Source organism: Populus trichocarpa, chromosome 14 (assembly GCF_000002775.5).
Source record: "Populus trichocarpa isolate Nisqually-1 chromosome 14, P.trichocarpa_v4.1, whole genome shotgun sequence".
NCBI lineage: Eukaryota > Viridiplantae > Streptophyta > Magnoliopsida > Malpighiales > Salicaceae > Populus > Populus trichocarpa.
The window spans coordinates 9,561,263-9,577,396 of NC_037298.2; the positions used below are offsets into that span (position 1 = coordinate 9,561,263).

General features: G+C 35.2%; 2 protein-coding genes across 3 annotated transcripts; one reads left to right on the forward strand and one right to left on the reverse strand.

The window, feature by feature from the left end:
- The first annotated feature begins 674 nt into the window (after positions 1 to 674).
- On the forward strand, positions 675 to 7,740 carry LOC7458000 (acetyl-coenzyme A synthetase, chloroplastic/glyoxysomal). Of its 2 annotated transcripts, none has more exons than XM_024585486.2 (18): positions 675 to 1,016; positions 1,431 to 1,918; positions 2,294 to 2,449; positions 2,568 to 2,690; positions 2,778 to 2,946; positions 3,117 to 3,199; positions 3,490 to 3,591; positions 3,675 to 3,763; positions 3,870 to 3,960; positions 4,494 to 4,607; positions 5,390 to 5,466; positions 5,552 to 5,630; positions 5,825 to 5,893; positions 5,994 to 6,169; positions 6,343 to 6,399; positions 6,604 to 6,694; positions 6,781 to 6,879; positions 7,289 to 7,740. In XM_024585486.2, the coding sequence occupies exons 2-18, from the start codon at positions 1,439 to 1,441 to the stop codon at positions 7,472 to 7,474; spliced, it is 2,241 nt and encodes a 746-aa protein (XP_024441254.1). In that variant the 5' UTR covers positions 675 to 1,016; positions 1,431 to 1,438; the 3' UTR covers positions 7,475 to 7,740. The 2 variants fall into 2 exon arrangements, with proteins under 2 accessions (XP_024441254.1, XP_024441255.1); XM_024585487.2 differs by having other exon boundaries at positions 1,434 to 1,918.
- Positions 7,741 to 8,692: 952 nt separating this feature from the next.
- On the reverse strand, positions 8,693 to 13,079 carry LOC7466289 (eukaryotic peptide chain release factor subunit 1-3). The gene is made up of 2 exons (XM_002321031.3): positions 12,322 to 13,079; positions 8,693 to 10,438 (listed from the first exon to the last, which is right to left on the reverse strand). Exon 2 carries the CDS (start codon positions 10,397 to 10,399, stop codon positions 9,089 to 9,091), a length of 1,311 nt encoding a protein of 436 aa, XP_002321067.1. The 5' UTR covers positions 10,400 to 10,438; positions 12,322 to 13,079; the 3' UTR covers positions 8,693 to 9,088.
- Between the last annotated feature and the right edge of the window lie 3,055 nt (positions 13,080 to 16,134).

The following is a 16,134-nucleotide window of genomic DNA, read 5'->3' on the forward strand; positions in this document are numbered from 1 at the left end:
AAAATAAATTTTATATTAAAATTAAATCTAAAAAAAATTTAAGGCATTAAAATTGTATAATTTATATTATTTTTAAAGTTAAAGGACCAAAATATATATTTATCGAAACTTCTAGCACCCTTTTCATTTAAATTCATATTCTTCCAATTTCACCTTTAACTAAAAAAAATTGAGAAACAATTTATCTTAAATTAAAATCATATCATATAAAATAAAACTTTAACAATTAAAATGAATTTTGAAAAAATAAATATTGCCATCCACAGTATTTTATAAAAAGATGAACTGTGCTGGCTGTACAGTATTGACCCGACGCGTTCTAGTTAGATTTTAGTTCATAGTAGTAGCAAAGTGTAGCATAATCTCTCTTAAACTTGGGCTGAGAGAATCCCGAGAATCTCTTGATATGTCTCTTTCTTCTATTTCAATTCACAGCACAGCGCAGACCCACAAGGAAAAGGAATTGATCAAGTGACAGCATATCCATATCCAGGTAGCTAGGATTGCCCTTTAGCTGGCTTAATTTCAAGAAGAATGGCGAGCAATTTAAGATCAATGCACGCATTGCATTTAGCTATTTTTTTGAAAACATTTTCCAAATTACTACTGAAGAAATTTCAGATTGAATTGTATTCAAGACCTGGAACAGTAAATAAAGCTTGGATGCTAGTACCATCAACAAGAAGGCACCACCACAGGCATGCAAATAGAATAGCGACAAAAAAAGAAAAGTTATCGTTGAAAACGAAACGTGTGAAAGATAGATAACTCCCATAGTCCCATCCCGTCTCCTCCATCTTCAAAACCACCCCATGAGTTCTTCTCTGCTTCTACAACAACCATCATCACCACTACCAAAATAGTAAAGGCTACAGCTACCAGCTAGCTGGGCATGTCAAGGTGGACGTGGTGTGGGTCAACGAAAATATAAATATATCAGCAAAATATCCTTCGGAAGTTGGCTCAGAATCCCTGGATTTAAGATCTCAAACGCGATTTTGTTTTTGTTTATCAAGGTAAGTCCAGCTTCCATTCATGTCGTTTGTTTTTTCTGTGATATCCTCACTCTCTTCAACCCCAACTCAGTACAAAACCAAACCCTGCCCTTTTCATCGCTACCCATTTTTTTATTTTCGCTGTTAGTTTTTGGAATTAATTTTCTCATGGAAAATGATTTTTTATTTTTTGGGTATGTAGACGAGGGCGAGGATGATGATATCCATTTGAAAAGTCAGCCCGTCAAAGCGTGGAAATCATTGCAAAATATTTTTAAAAAATAAAAAATAGTCGTATCTGCAGCCGTGGGAGAATAGTAATTTATATTAAATTAATTAAACTTTAATAAAGTAAATAAAAGAAAAATGGAACTTCTCTACGGGGACTATTAAAAAAGAATCATAAATACTAATTAATTAATCTTATTTATATAGGAGGAGAGATGCAGACTCCGGTGTCAAACAGCAAATTCGTTGGAAGTCGAGTTCCCTTCTTGTTTCTGAATAATAAACAATCACCAGACAGAAGAATCACCTCCATCTCTACCTCCTGTGTTTGCTCAATTTGGAATAATTATCACTACAAGAGGAGGACTCGGATGGCGACGGATAATAAGCTGAGGCACGTGACATCAATGCTGGAGTTGCCGTCTGGAGCCGGCAAGTTTTCTGCCCTCCACGCCGTTATATTAGGAGAAGCACTTGCTTCTGAAGAGAACGATCTTATCTTTCCTAGCGATGATTTCGCTCGTCAAGCTCATGTTTCCTCTCCTCAACAGTACTTGGAGATGTACAAAAGGTCCGTTGAAGATCCGGCTGGTTTTTGGTCCGATATTGCTTCTCAGTTCTATTGGAAAAAGAAATGGGATCAACCTGCTTGCTCTGAGAATTTTGACTTTCGCAAAGGCAATATCAGTATTCAGGTTTTTCTTTTTCGTCTTTATCTTCTTTATCTCCACCTTTTTACTTTCTTTTACACACACAAACACTTATTTATATGGTGATCTAATTAATTAATAGCCAAGTTGAGTAATTTTTTGTGCAATTGAATGTAGTTTTTAGAGATGTATTTATTTTAATTGTAGTAATTATTATGAATATGAATTCATTCAACCATGAGGTCTCAGATTTGAGTCTCATCACTAGTTCCTTGTGGCATATCTAAGTCCGAATAGCTCCACTGGTATCTGAAGCTTCGGCTAAATGTGGGTGCGAAAGGCTTAATTTTTTTTCTATTGAGGGTGTGGTTAGCTTATTTGCACACCCATTAACGACAGTAATTTATTGTAATTGCGCAGTGGTTCAAGGGAGGCTTGACCAACATTTGCTACAACTGTTTAGACAGAAATATTGAATCAGGAAATGCTGATAAGATTGCCATTTATTGGGAAGGCAATGATCCTGGTTTGGAAGACAGTTTAACCTACTCCCAGCTCCTCGACAGAGTTTGCCAGGTCCTTTTTTTTTTTTTAAAAAAAAACCGAAAGGATATAGATATAGCCTATGTATGTTGGTCACTTAGTATGAATTTTGTAGTCCTTCTGATTCTGTATTATCTTGTTTTATCTGTAGCTATCAAATTACTTGAAAGATGTTGGTGTTAAGAAGGGCGATGCTGTTGTTATTTATTTACCAATGCTCATGGAGCTCCCCATTGCCATGCTCGCTTGTGCCCGTATTGGTGCTGTTCACTCGGTACAGCTGCTACAACTTGTTCTTCTCATCAATCTGCTCTCTAAATAAATAAATACCTCTTACCCTTTTTTTTTTTTTTTTCATTAGGTTGTATTTGCAGGATTTTCTTCAGAATCTCTTGCTCAGAGAATCGTAGACTGCAAACCAAAAGTTGTGATTACTTGTAATGCTGTCAAAAGAGGTGCCAAGGCTATACACCTTAAAGACATTGTTGATGCCGCCCTTGCTGAATCTGCAAAAAATGGAATATCTGTAGGTATGCATGTATGTAAATTAATTAATGGCCATGTCTCTGCGAATTCAATTTTGGTTACTGTAATGTATGTGTTATATCATGAGAAACTTCACTTTTTGTGCGTTCCAAACTGAATAGAAGGTCATACTTCTCATATTATTCTTTCTTTCCTTCTTTTTTCAACTCAACAGATGTATGCCTAACTTATGAAAACGAAAATGCCATGAAGAGGGAAGGCACTAAATGGCAGGAGGGAAGAGATGTCTGGTGGCAGGTTAGTTTTCTCCTATTCTAATGTAAGAACTTCAACTTGCCACTTAACTTTAACACGTGATAAATCAATAGAGCATGGCTGTGAGGCTGAATGATTGATTCAATGTATACTACCCCTGTCTGAGTAGGAAAGGGTAGTTTATACTCCACCAGTTGATAATAAGTGAATATGCAAAGTTTTCTTCTTCTTTTTTTCCCATGGTAAAATGAATGGAGATATTTTTATTGAGAAAAAAAGTCAGCAGAGTGGCCATACAATGTTGTTTTTTCATGGAAATGATTCGTCTTCAGGACTTTGTCCCCAAGTATCCTACTACTTGTGAGGTGGAGTGGGTTGATGCAGAGGATCCCCTTTTTCTGCTATATACTAGTGGAAGCACAGGAAAGCCAAAGGTAATGAAATTCCTTAGTTAGACCAAGGCTCTCCTTTTCTTGTTTCTTGTTTCTTTGCTTTTCTAAAATAAATGGTTTCCAAGGGAGTTCTTCATACAACGGGAGGATACATGGTTTACTCTGCAACAACATTCAAGTATGCTTTTGATTACAAACCATCTGACGTCTACTGGTATCCATGAAACTACAACCTGTCTTGTTGTTTCTTTCGCTTTCTCTGTTTGAAGTGGCTCCTTAACCTGTTCAATTTTTATTTTTGAATTTTTTCTTGGCATTAGGTGCACAGCTGATTGTGGTTGGATCACCGGGCATAGCTATGTGACTTACGGACCCATGCTTAATGGAGCATCTGTTGTCGTATTTGAAGGGGTAACTTATTTTGAACTTACAGTCTGGAAAGTTCTCATTTATATTTTTTCTTTCAATCACAGAACTGAGTTAACAACCCAGAAACTTCCATAGGTAAATCTGTGTAAACTTCTCACAATTCGAAATTCTATGACAGAAAATTTTGAATATAAACTCACGATCTTGGTAGGGTGGACTAGGTTTCTATGGAGGAAAGCAAACTGGGGATGTGTTTTAAAGTCTATTTTTCATGTGAATACATTATCTCACAGATCAAAATTTCTAAAAAAATTGTAAAAAACAGAATTAAAATTGAGTGTGTTAGTAGAATATTGACTGAAATTTTATTTGGTGGAAGATTCTAATAATTTAACTGAATATGGTGCTTGTGGAAGCAAATTAAGATATGCAATTATGTGGAAGCTATGTTTCTTTAAACATGGTCAAACTACTTTCTCCCTACCAGTATCAGCTTTCAATTCCAGTTATATGGTGTAACCTTCTTGGATTTGTAGAAATTTCATTTTTATAAAATGTATCTGCATGTCCTGCAGACTCCAACTTATCCTGATGCTGGGCGATGTTGGGATATTGTTGACAAATTTAAGGTGACAATATTCTACACTGCCCCTACCCTGGTGCGCTCCCTGATGCGTGAGAGTGATAAGGCAAGATATTCCCTACATTGCATATAATTTGTCAGTGAAGGCATTAATAAAGTTTATGAAAAGTAGGATGGTGTTATTCCCACTCCATTATCTTACATTATTCTAGTATATTTATTTTTTCTCCTGTTTTCTATTGTGCATATCCATGTTTAGTTTGTTCTAAAAAGAAATTGTGGACATGCAACATTATTTTTTATTTGTTATAGAATATATTGTTTCTTAGTATAGTTTGTTTTTCTTAGTTCTATCAACACAAAAAAAATTAAATTGTTACAAAAGAAATGTGTTAGTAATTTATCTTAGTGCTAACAAAATTGGTTTGGGGAATTTATGATGGCCAATCAAGATAAGATTAAAATTTAACATTGCCTTTTGAAAGCCACGTGGTTGTTTTTTCATTTCCGATTTGCAAATTTGTTTGATATATGTTCATAGTTGCTCTTAACATGAGTCTTATTCCTTCTGAGCTCTGTTGTCCTGGTAAATGTAATTAACCAAAAAAAAAGGGTGCATGAGAAGAAGGATCTGAAATTTTCAGTGGCTGTGAATGGATTGTACTTCAGTACTTTATTCGATCATGGGGGTGCTCTGGTTATATTATCTAGCAAATTATTATTGAAGTTACAATTTTTTTTTAAGTTTATATTTATGGTGCTTTTATTTTCAAGTTTATATTTATGCTATCGATTTTACATGCAAGAGCACACATGCATGGTTAAAGGAGCTCTTCAAGCAAGTATTGTGAATGACATGTTAATCTCAACTATTTTTTGGTAATGCAGTTTGTTACTCGCTATTCACGCAAGTCCTTACGCGTCCTTGGAAGTGTAGGCGAGCCCATTAACCCAAGTGCATGGAGGTTTTTAGCTATATTAACTTTTTCTTGATCTGGAAACTGGTCTTTAGTTTAGAAAGAATTCTTAGTGCATTTCTGTTTCTTACAGGTGGTTTTTCAATGTAGTTGGAGACTCACGGTGCCCTATATCTGACACTTGGTGGCAAACTGAAACTGGTGGTTTCATGGTATTTTCGTATATTCTTTTTATTTGCTATTGGTGCAATGCCATCACTTCCCAATTGTAATTGTACTATAATTGCTGTCCATGGCTACCAGAAACTTCACAGAACTTCTATTTCTCTTTGTGTTTTCTAGAAGTCTTTTATCATGACTTCACCATTGGAATATATTAATAATTGTATCTGTGGCTGCCTGTTAGATTACTCCACTACCAGGTGCCTGGCCACAGAAGCCTGGTTCTGCTACTTTCCCTTTCTTTGGTGTTCAGGTTTTTATGCAATCAAACATCTTATCCCTTTTTCATTTAATATCTTCCCCTGGTCTATGCCTCCCCACCCTTCATCAATCTTCTTCTGTTTCAATTGTAGCCTGTCATTGTTGATGAGAAGGGTGTTGAGATTGAAGGAGAGTGCAGTGGGTATTTGTGTTTAAAAAGCTCATGGCCTGGTGCATTCCGAACTCTTTATGGGGATCATGAACGATATGAAACCACGTACTTCAAGCCATTTGCTGGCTATTATTTTACTGGTGACGGCTGTAGCAGGTTTTCTAAAATTTCAATGACATTTCCATTTTTTAATCTGCACCATTTTATGTGTACTTAATTTTGGATTTTGATGGTGTCCATAACGGCTTAACCTTGAAGCTTTGTTTCCATTGTTATCTGGGATCCAAGAATGGCCAAAAGACTACTGATGGCTTACATCCATGTTGCAGGGACAAAGATGGATACCACTGGCTAACCGGAAGAGTTGATGATGTCATCAATGTGAGGTATGTTTTGGGTCTCAAGCCTTTCCTTTTCTCTCTTTTTTTTCCTGCACATATTCCAGCGAAGTTTAAATAAATTCAGTGACTTGAACACTTTTCAATGAAGTACAGTGACCTCTCCCCCTCCCTGTAGTTGAAATTTGCGTTATTTCTTCTATGGTTCCATGTGTGCCATTCTTTTCATTGTCACCTTGATAATATGTGCAGTGGTCATCGTATTGGAACTGCTGAAGTTGAATCTGCTCTTGTTTCACATCCAAAATGTGCAGAAGCTGCTGTGGTTGGTGTTGAGCATGAGGTACTCAATGTCACCGTGTTTTTGAGAGAACTGTTAAAAATTTCTTTCTGCAGTATTTCTAAACCTTGGTATCTTTCTGTTGTTAGGTTAAAGGACAGGGGATTTATGCCTTCGTTACCCTTGTGGAAGGTGAACCTTACAGCGAAGAACTTCGGAAAAGTCTTATACTCACAGTGCGGAAGCAGGTCTGTATTCAATAGAGCAGCTTGACCAGCTTTTCAAACATATTATGCTTGCTCATTGGTGCACTCGACATGTGGTGTTTTCTCACATTTTCAAAGTTGCATCTTTTAGATTTAGTATCCTGTTCATGCTGGACCCTACTCTACTGTGCAAAAAAAAGGAGGCCCTTGAAATCATGTAAAGACGTCTTTTGTGCATACATGGTCAAAGTTTCTTGTCTGATACCCCCTCATCTGACGTGTTTAGTTTTGTCAAGCCTAATACATATCAGATTCCTTTCATCTGTTTGGCTGGCTTATTTGGAGTGATTTTAAGCCATACAATCCTTAATTGATAAAAGGAGGGTGTTGCGTACAAATACATGTTTTCTATTGGCTGCACTTACTGGAGCCTTATTGTTCCATCTTTCAGATAGGAGCATTTGCAGCACCTGATAAAATTCACTGGGCTCCTGGCCTTCCAAAGACAAGGAGTGGAAAGATAATGAGGAGAATTTTGAGGAAAATTGCTTCCAAGCAGTTAGATGAACTCGGAGACACCAGCACACTTGCGGAACCACATGTGGTGGAGCAACTCATAGAACTTGCTGATTGCTGAATTTCCTAACTCGCGGCATGGGAGGTCACTACCGCAAGTTATATTAGAGGCTCTCTCCAAGCTCTAATTAACCATGACAGTTACTCCAGTTCAATAAAATTCCTAGTATCAATATTTCATTTATATGAGGGTACTTCCATGGCTTCTGCCAATGTGCCATGTTCATCGAATACTAGTGATTCCATTTGTTTATTGTCTGTCCATGTAATGCGTACAACTTTGGCTGCTTCTTTCTGATGCAACGTATGAATTAGCAGTTTTTGATCCTTGGATTGCATTCTCAGTCTTGTTTGAAGGCCAGGATTTTTTCCTACACGCTTCATGGTTTTAGTAACATCAATTTGTTGTCTGGTCGGAGAATCACAGGAGGAACTGCAATAAATATGCAGTCGAGTCATGAAGGTGTGGCTGAGGCAACCACCACACTGTTTACTGGTTTCTACTTCTTGCGCAAGCAATAAATAGCTTTACTTGAGAGTGTTTCGAAGTGTAGGGTTAGTTTAAAATATTTTTTATGTGAAGATATGTTAATAATATTTTTATTTTTTAAAAATTATTTTTGATATTAATTCTAAATTTTAAAAAAACACCAGTTCCAACAAGTTACTCTTAAACTTGCTTCCAAAAATTTTGTTGCGTGGAAAACTTCATTTGAACCTTCATTGAAATGCCAAAACCTAGGCCTCACTGATGGTACTCTTCCACCTCCTGAAATTCCAAATCCACAAACTCCACAACTGACGTAATCCTGCCTATCTTGAATGGTTTGGGGAAAAAAGAAATCAAATTTCAATGGCTTGGTTTCTATCTTGCAGAAGATGTTTGGCATGCTCCGATTTTCTTTCCGACACAAGTTGCAGCTGAACATTCAATTTCAGGAGCTCACGCTGGAAGCCAACCGTAGCTAGGTATAGCTGCATCAGGCAACCCCCTTTCTCCTTGAAGGAAACGTCTCATTTTATGAACTTGATGGAACACGTTGAAATTGTAAACTTCAGACGATCAGTAACAAACTCCATGAATGCAGCATCTAGATCAATGCCCTCAGTAGAAAGAAGCCTCGAACTTAAACCGAATCTGGCACGAGGAGAGAACAAAAGGCTATAAAACTGCAAAACATCACTAGGAAAATGCCCTCAAATGCGAGATGCCTCAACTTAACACTCGAATCTGACAAACAAAAAGGTGCAAAATTGCAAGATGCCACGAGACTATAACTAACATAAAGTTGCATGACATGCCATAACTGGCCAGCTGTCCGCATCCCATCAACACCACTAATTGCACAAAAACAGCAAGCAAACAATTAGACAATTCTTTTGTTCTATGGTAAAATCGTGATTGTGAGATCCTCATGGAATAGTTTGACACATTGCAAGGATTCACGATCACAAAGAGGAAAGAAAGGAAAGAAAGAAACGAAGAGAAGAAAATGGAAACTGTTGGTCAACCGTAACGATCCAAAATATCTGATGATGAACAGCTGAATATGCAATTATTTAAGCAGAAAAATCTTGTAATGTTTTGATCAAATCACGGGCACCGCCAGCAACAAAGGCCCACCGAACTTGACAAAAGCTTTCACGGTCCTGTGATAACACTACTCATGAATTCCTAATCGGAATCCTCATAAACTTCTCCATCGGACAACTCATCAAATGATCGCATGTCAAGCTGGTAGCGAAGAATACCGCCAATTCCACCAAACCCCCTGCAAAACTGCGATCCCTCTTGTGATTTATTGGTGACGAATTCAAGTGTACAACCAAATCGCTTGTACTCATTGGCAAACCACTCAAGCAAGGGCATCTTCTCCTGAACCTCCAACTCTGCAGCAGTGGCTGAATCCCGAAAGTTATTCTGATCAGCCTCTTGGTCCTTGTTCAAGTGCTTTATGATAATTTCTCCTGTAGCACTGTTTTTCAGCGTGTACCTATTGATATCTAGATTTTCCCACACGATAAGGATTTCGACAGCACCCATTTCCAGAGCCTTCAATGTATCATCAACACCAAAGACATACTTCCCAGTATCCTGGCTGATCTCCTCAAAGTATTTCCCTATCAAACGTTTTTCCTGTATAAACTTCACATTTGATAGAATCTCAGCTGACAGCTCAATAGCTTGGTTGAAACCATTTTCTCCACCATATGAAACATCAACCACGTTCAATATCTTGGCTTGCAACCTTGGGTCAAACATATCTGACTGGCTGAGCTCAGTCTTGAAGTCAGCTGAACCAGCTAGTATCAACCCAGCAACATTGGGCTGACTGGTAGCAGGATTAATGAAGAACTGGGTGGCAAGCTCTGCAGTTTTCCTCACATAGTTGTGCCGTTTTTCCATCCGAAGTCGAGCAAACCGCAGAGCAGACTGCCCTCCTCTTCCGTGCTTCTTTGGCAAATCAACAGTAAATTTATGGAGCACTTCTCGTGTGTTTCCACTCAGTGTCCCAAATAAGGTGCCGTTCCCATCCATGACAATAAAACCAAACTTGTCATCAGACTCTAAGAGCTCATTGAGTGCTTCTGTGTGAAACTTGTTGTCACAGAGGTACAATGATGCGTTTATAGGTTTGAAAGGTTCAAAATCAATTGTCACCTTCTTCTCTTTTCCATCTTCAGTAACAATTGTTCCCGTATAAAGCACCAGCCCATTCGGCGGAACCTTGTTATAAAGCTTCAGCCTCTGCTGAGCAGATGTGATGGCACCCAAGACAGACTGGCGGTTGACCCTACTTTTAATGTTTGAAGCAGTTCCAAATTCATCACCTAACATCTTTGTGACCCGAGATATTTGATCACGAGGAGGCATTATAAGAGATATCATGCTCGTGCCATTACCCCTTGCAGACTCCAATGCCTTAATCAACTTTTTGATTTTCCATATCTCAATATTCTTGTCCGACTCATGACCATCAGCCATGTTGATTAACTATAGGCCGAAAAAAACTATATGGTTACCCTGCATAGATACAAACCAACTCCGCATAAACAAGAAGATAAACCATCCATCAGGAAAAAGACATATATGAGTCTTTTGTAACAATACTTGTAGAACACGTATTGAATGTTATTTAAATTTTGCTGTGATCAATTTTCTTATACTATGAATGATGCATTTTCTTTTCTATATGGCGAGAACTTTACACAGGATAGCTTGTACTCACGAAGCTGCATGCAGATTTTTGCAAGAATTTGTGAGAAAGTAAACATTACAATTCCAAGATCCGCACTCAAAACCCGTTCCTATTTATCTTCCAAAATGCAATGTCCCGTTCCTATTTATCTTTCAAAATGCAATGTCACTCATGTTATGAATGATCACTTTCTCAACACGTATTCATAAATGAACTTGTGAATTATTAGCATATAAGCACTTTGATTACAAAATAATATACATTGAGCACTTCTTTGGGTGTTTAAAAATTACATGAATCTGACAAGAAGCAATTCCCCAAAAAATTAGCATATCTTACGAGGCCAGTAAGTCACTTTCCCAGTATAGACAAATGAAAAATGGTGAGAAAATGAAAAACAAATATAGATTTCACATGTCACTTTTCATCTGCATGGCTACCAAAAGAATGAGGGGAGAAAAACCATAAAACATACACTTAAAACGTCCTCTTATATTTTATTTGATATCCATGGCTACCATATGCAAACAACTTTCACAGTTCAAAAAGTTCTAGCAGAATGCATTTCTTTATCACAGCAACATGTTGAGTTGGATCTAGCACCTTGAGTAATAATATGATCTAACTGATGATTACACCTACAGCTTCCATTAATAATATAATGAAGCTAAAAACATTTACTGGGATACGTAAACTTCACATTGAAACCCATAAGATGGTTGATGTTTGAATCTCCATTTCACGAGGAAGAATATTGCTGGTTAAACTATACACTGATGCAAGAGCATACAGAAATGATGTTTCACAATAGGCCTTTCAAGAGAGAAGTGTCTGGCATAGCTAAGGCCAGGAAGAAAGACCTAGCTTGAGGGGATGATAAAGTAATAAGTAAAAATAATAGTGCAGAAGTAAATGTTCTCATAAAGGGAGACAAATTACAGGTAAAGGTGAATTTTTTGAGTGTTTTTCATATTGTCCTTTTTGTTGCTGGATAACAGGAAGACAATAAGGAGAACCAGGCATCCTTCAAACTTACAACTGTGGAGATAGTGTATTACAAAGAAAAGAAAAATAGCATTTTATCTAATATAAGATCAGATGGCAAGGGATCTGCTGGATAACGAAGCAATTACTGAGAAAACTAGCAATATTTTTTAAACCATAGCAAGCCTTCTAACAGTCATGTCAGCTGAAAAATCGAATCAACTAAAAATTCTCCATAGTTTCTTAAGATACCCACATGAAGAAAATCCTATTTCACACTTTCCATACAACAGAACCACAAAAGAAACAAGAAAGAGAAGGAAAGGAAACGGTGTCAACAGACTTTACTGCTATTGAAAAATATGACACCAGCATCTAGAGACGATGGCCTATCACTTAGGTGAGCAAAAACAGGATTTGCAAGTAAGAGAACCAAAACCATCCAAAAGCAAAGTCTCCATCTTGATGAAATATTTGGGCATCAAACAAACCAGAGCTGAGGTCATGAAGAAGGTCAAAGCTAAGTTTTGACCCTCTCTCATGACACGAATCAAGCACACAAGTGATGCAAAAACACAGATTGGAAGATGAAAATTATCACCAGATCTACTTCCATAGTGTTGTGCTCTCTACTTGTAGAAAAAAGACATCCATTTCAGACAAAAACACTAATAATAAGAAGAACAAAAAGCAGATGAAAAGAGGCTGAAACTCAGAAAATTACCTGTGAGAAGAAGAGCTCCCCTTCCTATGCAGGCGAAATGAGTTGCTTTGCTTACTACTCTGTAGTCACTGACTTGACTAGTCAAAGATGTTTCTTAGGGGCTAGGGCTTCCCTTTGCGCGTGCATGCTAAACCCCTCCTCCTTTTTTTCTTTTGTCCGATCCCCATATTTCTTTTTTGTTTTTCAACCTTCATCTCTCTTTATACTATTTTTTTATTCAATCTTTGTCTTTTAAGATTTTTTAGAAAAATTGGAAGAAGCTCACACTTATGACTGGCCACTTGTAGAGAAAATCTGTCGCCGCCTCGTGCAAGACATCTTTGCCAGCACCAGCCCTCAATTTCCACCTCGCCGAGATGTACCAAGAAAGATACTTAGGAAAGGTTTTTTGTCCGAGAAAGAAGAAAAACTTGTCTGTGGATTCAGCCACCTCTAAAGAAGAATTGACTCTCAAGAAAGATCTTGCTCGCCCATATGATCTAAGTAGAGGATTTTCCCGTCACTAGCCTTCAACTAATGATAGTTTTAATGAATAATCTCAAACCATAAACTAAAAGTGTGCGTGTGTAAACTTTCTTTCTTGAACTAGTTTGGTCACCATCTTTGACGACAACAACAGCAGCAGCAAAATGCAAGAGAAAAGGGACAAATGATGTGTATCGCCGAGGGATTGATTCGGTTTTGTGTTTCTGTTCTTGCCAATTCAATTGTGTTAGGCAAATTCTCCATCCATATACATTAACAGGTTGTTTGTAATTTCACTGCACATTCTTAGCACTTCATACTTAATGAAGTTGGTTAAATTTGTAACTACTGTGAGTGGAATGTCATAGTGGCAATATCATTGGCCATGTATTAGATTAAATTAAAATTAAAAATTTGTTTTGGATTGAATTTAATGGTTTGCATTGGTTGTCTAAATATAGAGATATTGCAATATCATAACAAAAATATGACGCTCAATTAGTGTTTAGTTTGGCAAAATTAAATTAAATTAAATTTTATTAATTTAAAATAATTAAAGCTTTAAAAACCACATTAGAAACTAAAACAAATACGAGAAATTATAGTGAATGGATAACTAAAAACTGGATAGGGCATGCAATCCGCATGTTAGTGTATGAGAGGAGCTGTTGCGCTCTTGCGAGGCATGCGACTTCATTCGATGTTAGAACACCGCTATTATTGGTGGAGTTTAAAGCAGTTCAACGAGAGCTTTCTTGGGAAGCGGTATGTGTTGACAAAAAAACAACATTGTGGCTCTAGCAGCCTTTTATTTCTTCTCATCTTTCTTTTATCTTTACTCCCCTCAATTTCTACTCTGATTTTCTCCAAACTAGCAAGATGTCATGTAATTATATTTGATGTCATATTTTATTCTTATTTTTTTAATTTAATTTTTAAAAATATTATTTTATTTTATTTTTTAATATTGGGTTGATTGAGAATTGAACTTTGTAATTTTTTCTGATTTTTCTTTTATGGAGCAATCCTGATCTCATAAGCAAGGTAACGAGTTTAAAAGGTTAACTTGGTTGGAAATCAGGTTTCATGATTTTTTTTCTTTTCTTTTTATTAGGTTATCTCAGTCTCATGTTCTGGGTAGTAAGTTTAACGGATAAACCTGAGTTGACGTGAGTTTTTTTTTGAGTTGTTTTTTTAAAATTGAATACTTCTCGATACCGTCTTTTAATATTTAGTTGATATGGTAATCGAGTTTCGTAATTTTATTTTATTTGATTTTTATGAGGTTATCTCAGTCTCGAGATTTAAGTATCAAGTTTGGCATGCTAGTTTAGGTTGACTCGTGTCTGTTTTTTTATCCTTTTTTTTTTAATTTTATTCTCAACATTTGGTTGATTAAGAATTAAACTTTGTATTTTTTTTTTATTTTTCTTTCTATGGGATTGTCTCATTCTCATGACCTTAGTCATGTGTTTGCCATTTAAACTAGGGTTGATTCAAGTTGTTGTTTTTTAATTTGATGCTATTTTTTTTTCAACATTAAAAATCATGTTGATTTGGCTCTTTTTATTATTAGATGAATTAGAAATGTATTTTAAATTCAATTTAATTTCAACTTTGTTATTAAGTATGATTATAGAGATCTTTTTGAAGTCTTAGCAAATATCTTTTCAGAATATTAACAAATGTTTATTTTGTTCATGTCATTATGATCACCTTTTTTTAATTTAGTTTATTTTATTGTCATTGCTGTTTTTTTATCATATAATTAAATGAAACCAACTTATTGAACTTAGTTGGGTCTACAACTTAAATCATAAGTTTTCCTTACTTATTTCAAACACGCTAACAACACTTAGATATTTTTTTATGTTAAGAAAATTAATTATGCCCACAGGACAACATGGATCACTAATCTAGTATTTTACTATTGGGATACTTGGATATGAATAAAGTACATTACTAATACGTTGGTATATAATGTTGTAGAAAACAAAGTCACTAAGATTAGCCTGATCCATATCCCGATCCAAGGTCTAGATCATAGATTGAATGAGTTAACCAAGATCATTTCAAGTTTTTTTTTATAAAAAAGTTAAGATAATATTGTTTTGAGTTTTTTTTTTAAAAAAGTCAAATCAAAATTTAACTGAGTTGATTATGTTTGATTGTGTTAACTCCTATCTAGTTTAAATTAAAACTTAGTCAATATCAAGTCCTTTATCCTTTATCGGTAAGTTAATGGATTGACATATCAAGTTAAACCCATTTTAATAACACCAGTAGAAATTTACATAATTTGAAACTGTCGTAGAAAACAAATTAAATTATGGTAAGCCAACTAAAGTGGAAACTAATTCAAGTCACCAAAGTTTGAAATTATAACCTAATTAAAAAAAATATGCTTGAAATTATGATAAAAATACAAAGTTGAAAGTTAAGAGACTAAAATATAAAACACAAAGAAAATATATAGCTAACCTCGTATCAGTGACAATTTTTATTTTGATCTAAAAATTTATTTTTTCTATTTTTCGGTCCAAGAGTTAGAGTAAGGAGAAAGAAACTCATCTAAAACAGTGAGGAGAGAAAAAATAGTCGGCTTGACCATTTTTCGATGACTAAACTTGTTATTTTTTGTGTCAAAGAATTCCATTGACGAGAGGAGTTCGATTGTTATGGGTTTTGTTTATAAACATGCCTAAAAAAGATCGGGTTTCATTTTGAATTTTTTTTTATTCTATTGATTTTCATTTTTGTGTGGTGTTTTGGAGTTGTTAAATGATTTAAGATGATTTTTATGGTGTTTAATAAGTGTTGTTGGATAAAAATGGGTTAAGAATAAGATTTTCAACCAAAAAACCTAATTTGTTGTTTTTTTTTTCCAAAAAAAATAAGGGTAAGGAAAGAAGAAAAAAATAAGCCTAGACACGACTAAGCTTTTTTGTTTTTGTCTTTTTGAGTTTGTTTTGGTTTTTTTATTCTATTTTTTTTTAATTTTATCATTTAATGTTAGATATTGAATGAAGAATGAATTTTTATATTTTTTTTCAATTTTATATATTTAATTGATTTTGAATGAGTTTTATAAAATATGGTCATATAATAAAATAAATAAATTAATTGAACATAATATAGTTCATAATTTATGGTCACGAGTTTGGTAAATTAACCTGAATTATTATTATTTTTTAAAAAATATCAAATCGACAATATCATATCTAAACAACTTCAATACAATTTAATTTGAAGTCTAAGCTAAACAAAGAATTAATCGATAATTTTCAAGTTTAATATACTATGTTAAATTTAATAACCATATCAAAAAAATTCATGTGAATTAGATAT

Excerpts from the sequence above, each read along its gene's own strand:
- LOC7458000 (XM_024585486.2), top strand. The coding sequence starts at position 1,439 with ATGCAGACTCCGGTGTCAAACAGCAAATTCGTTGGAAGTCGAGTTCCC. Across the intron at positions 3,961-4,493 it reads CTGTTGTCGTATTTGAAGGG|ACTCCAACTTATCCTGATGC; the intron begins GTAACTTATTTT and ends CATGTCCTGCAG. Across the intron at positions 5,631-5,824 it reads CTGAAACTGGTGGTTTCATG|ATTACTCCACTACCAGGTGC; the intron begins GTATTTTCGTAT and ends GCTGCCTGTTAG.
- LOC7466289 (XM_002321031.3), bottom strand. The coding sequence starts at position 10,399 with ATGGCTGATGGTCATGAGTCGGACAAGAATATTGAGATATGGAAAATC.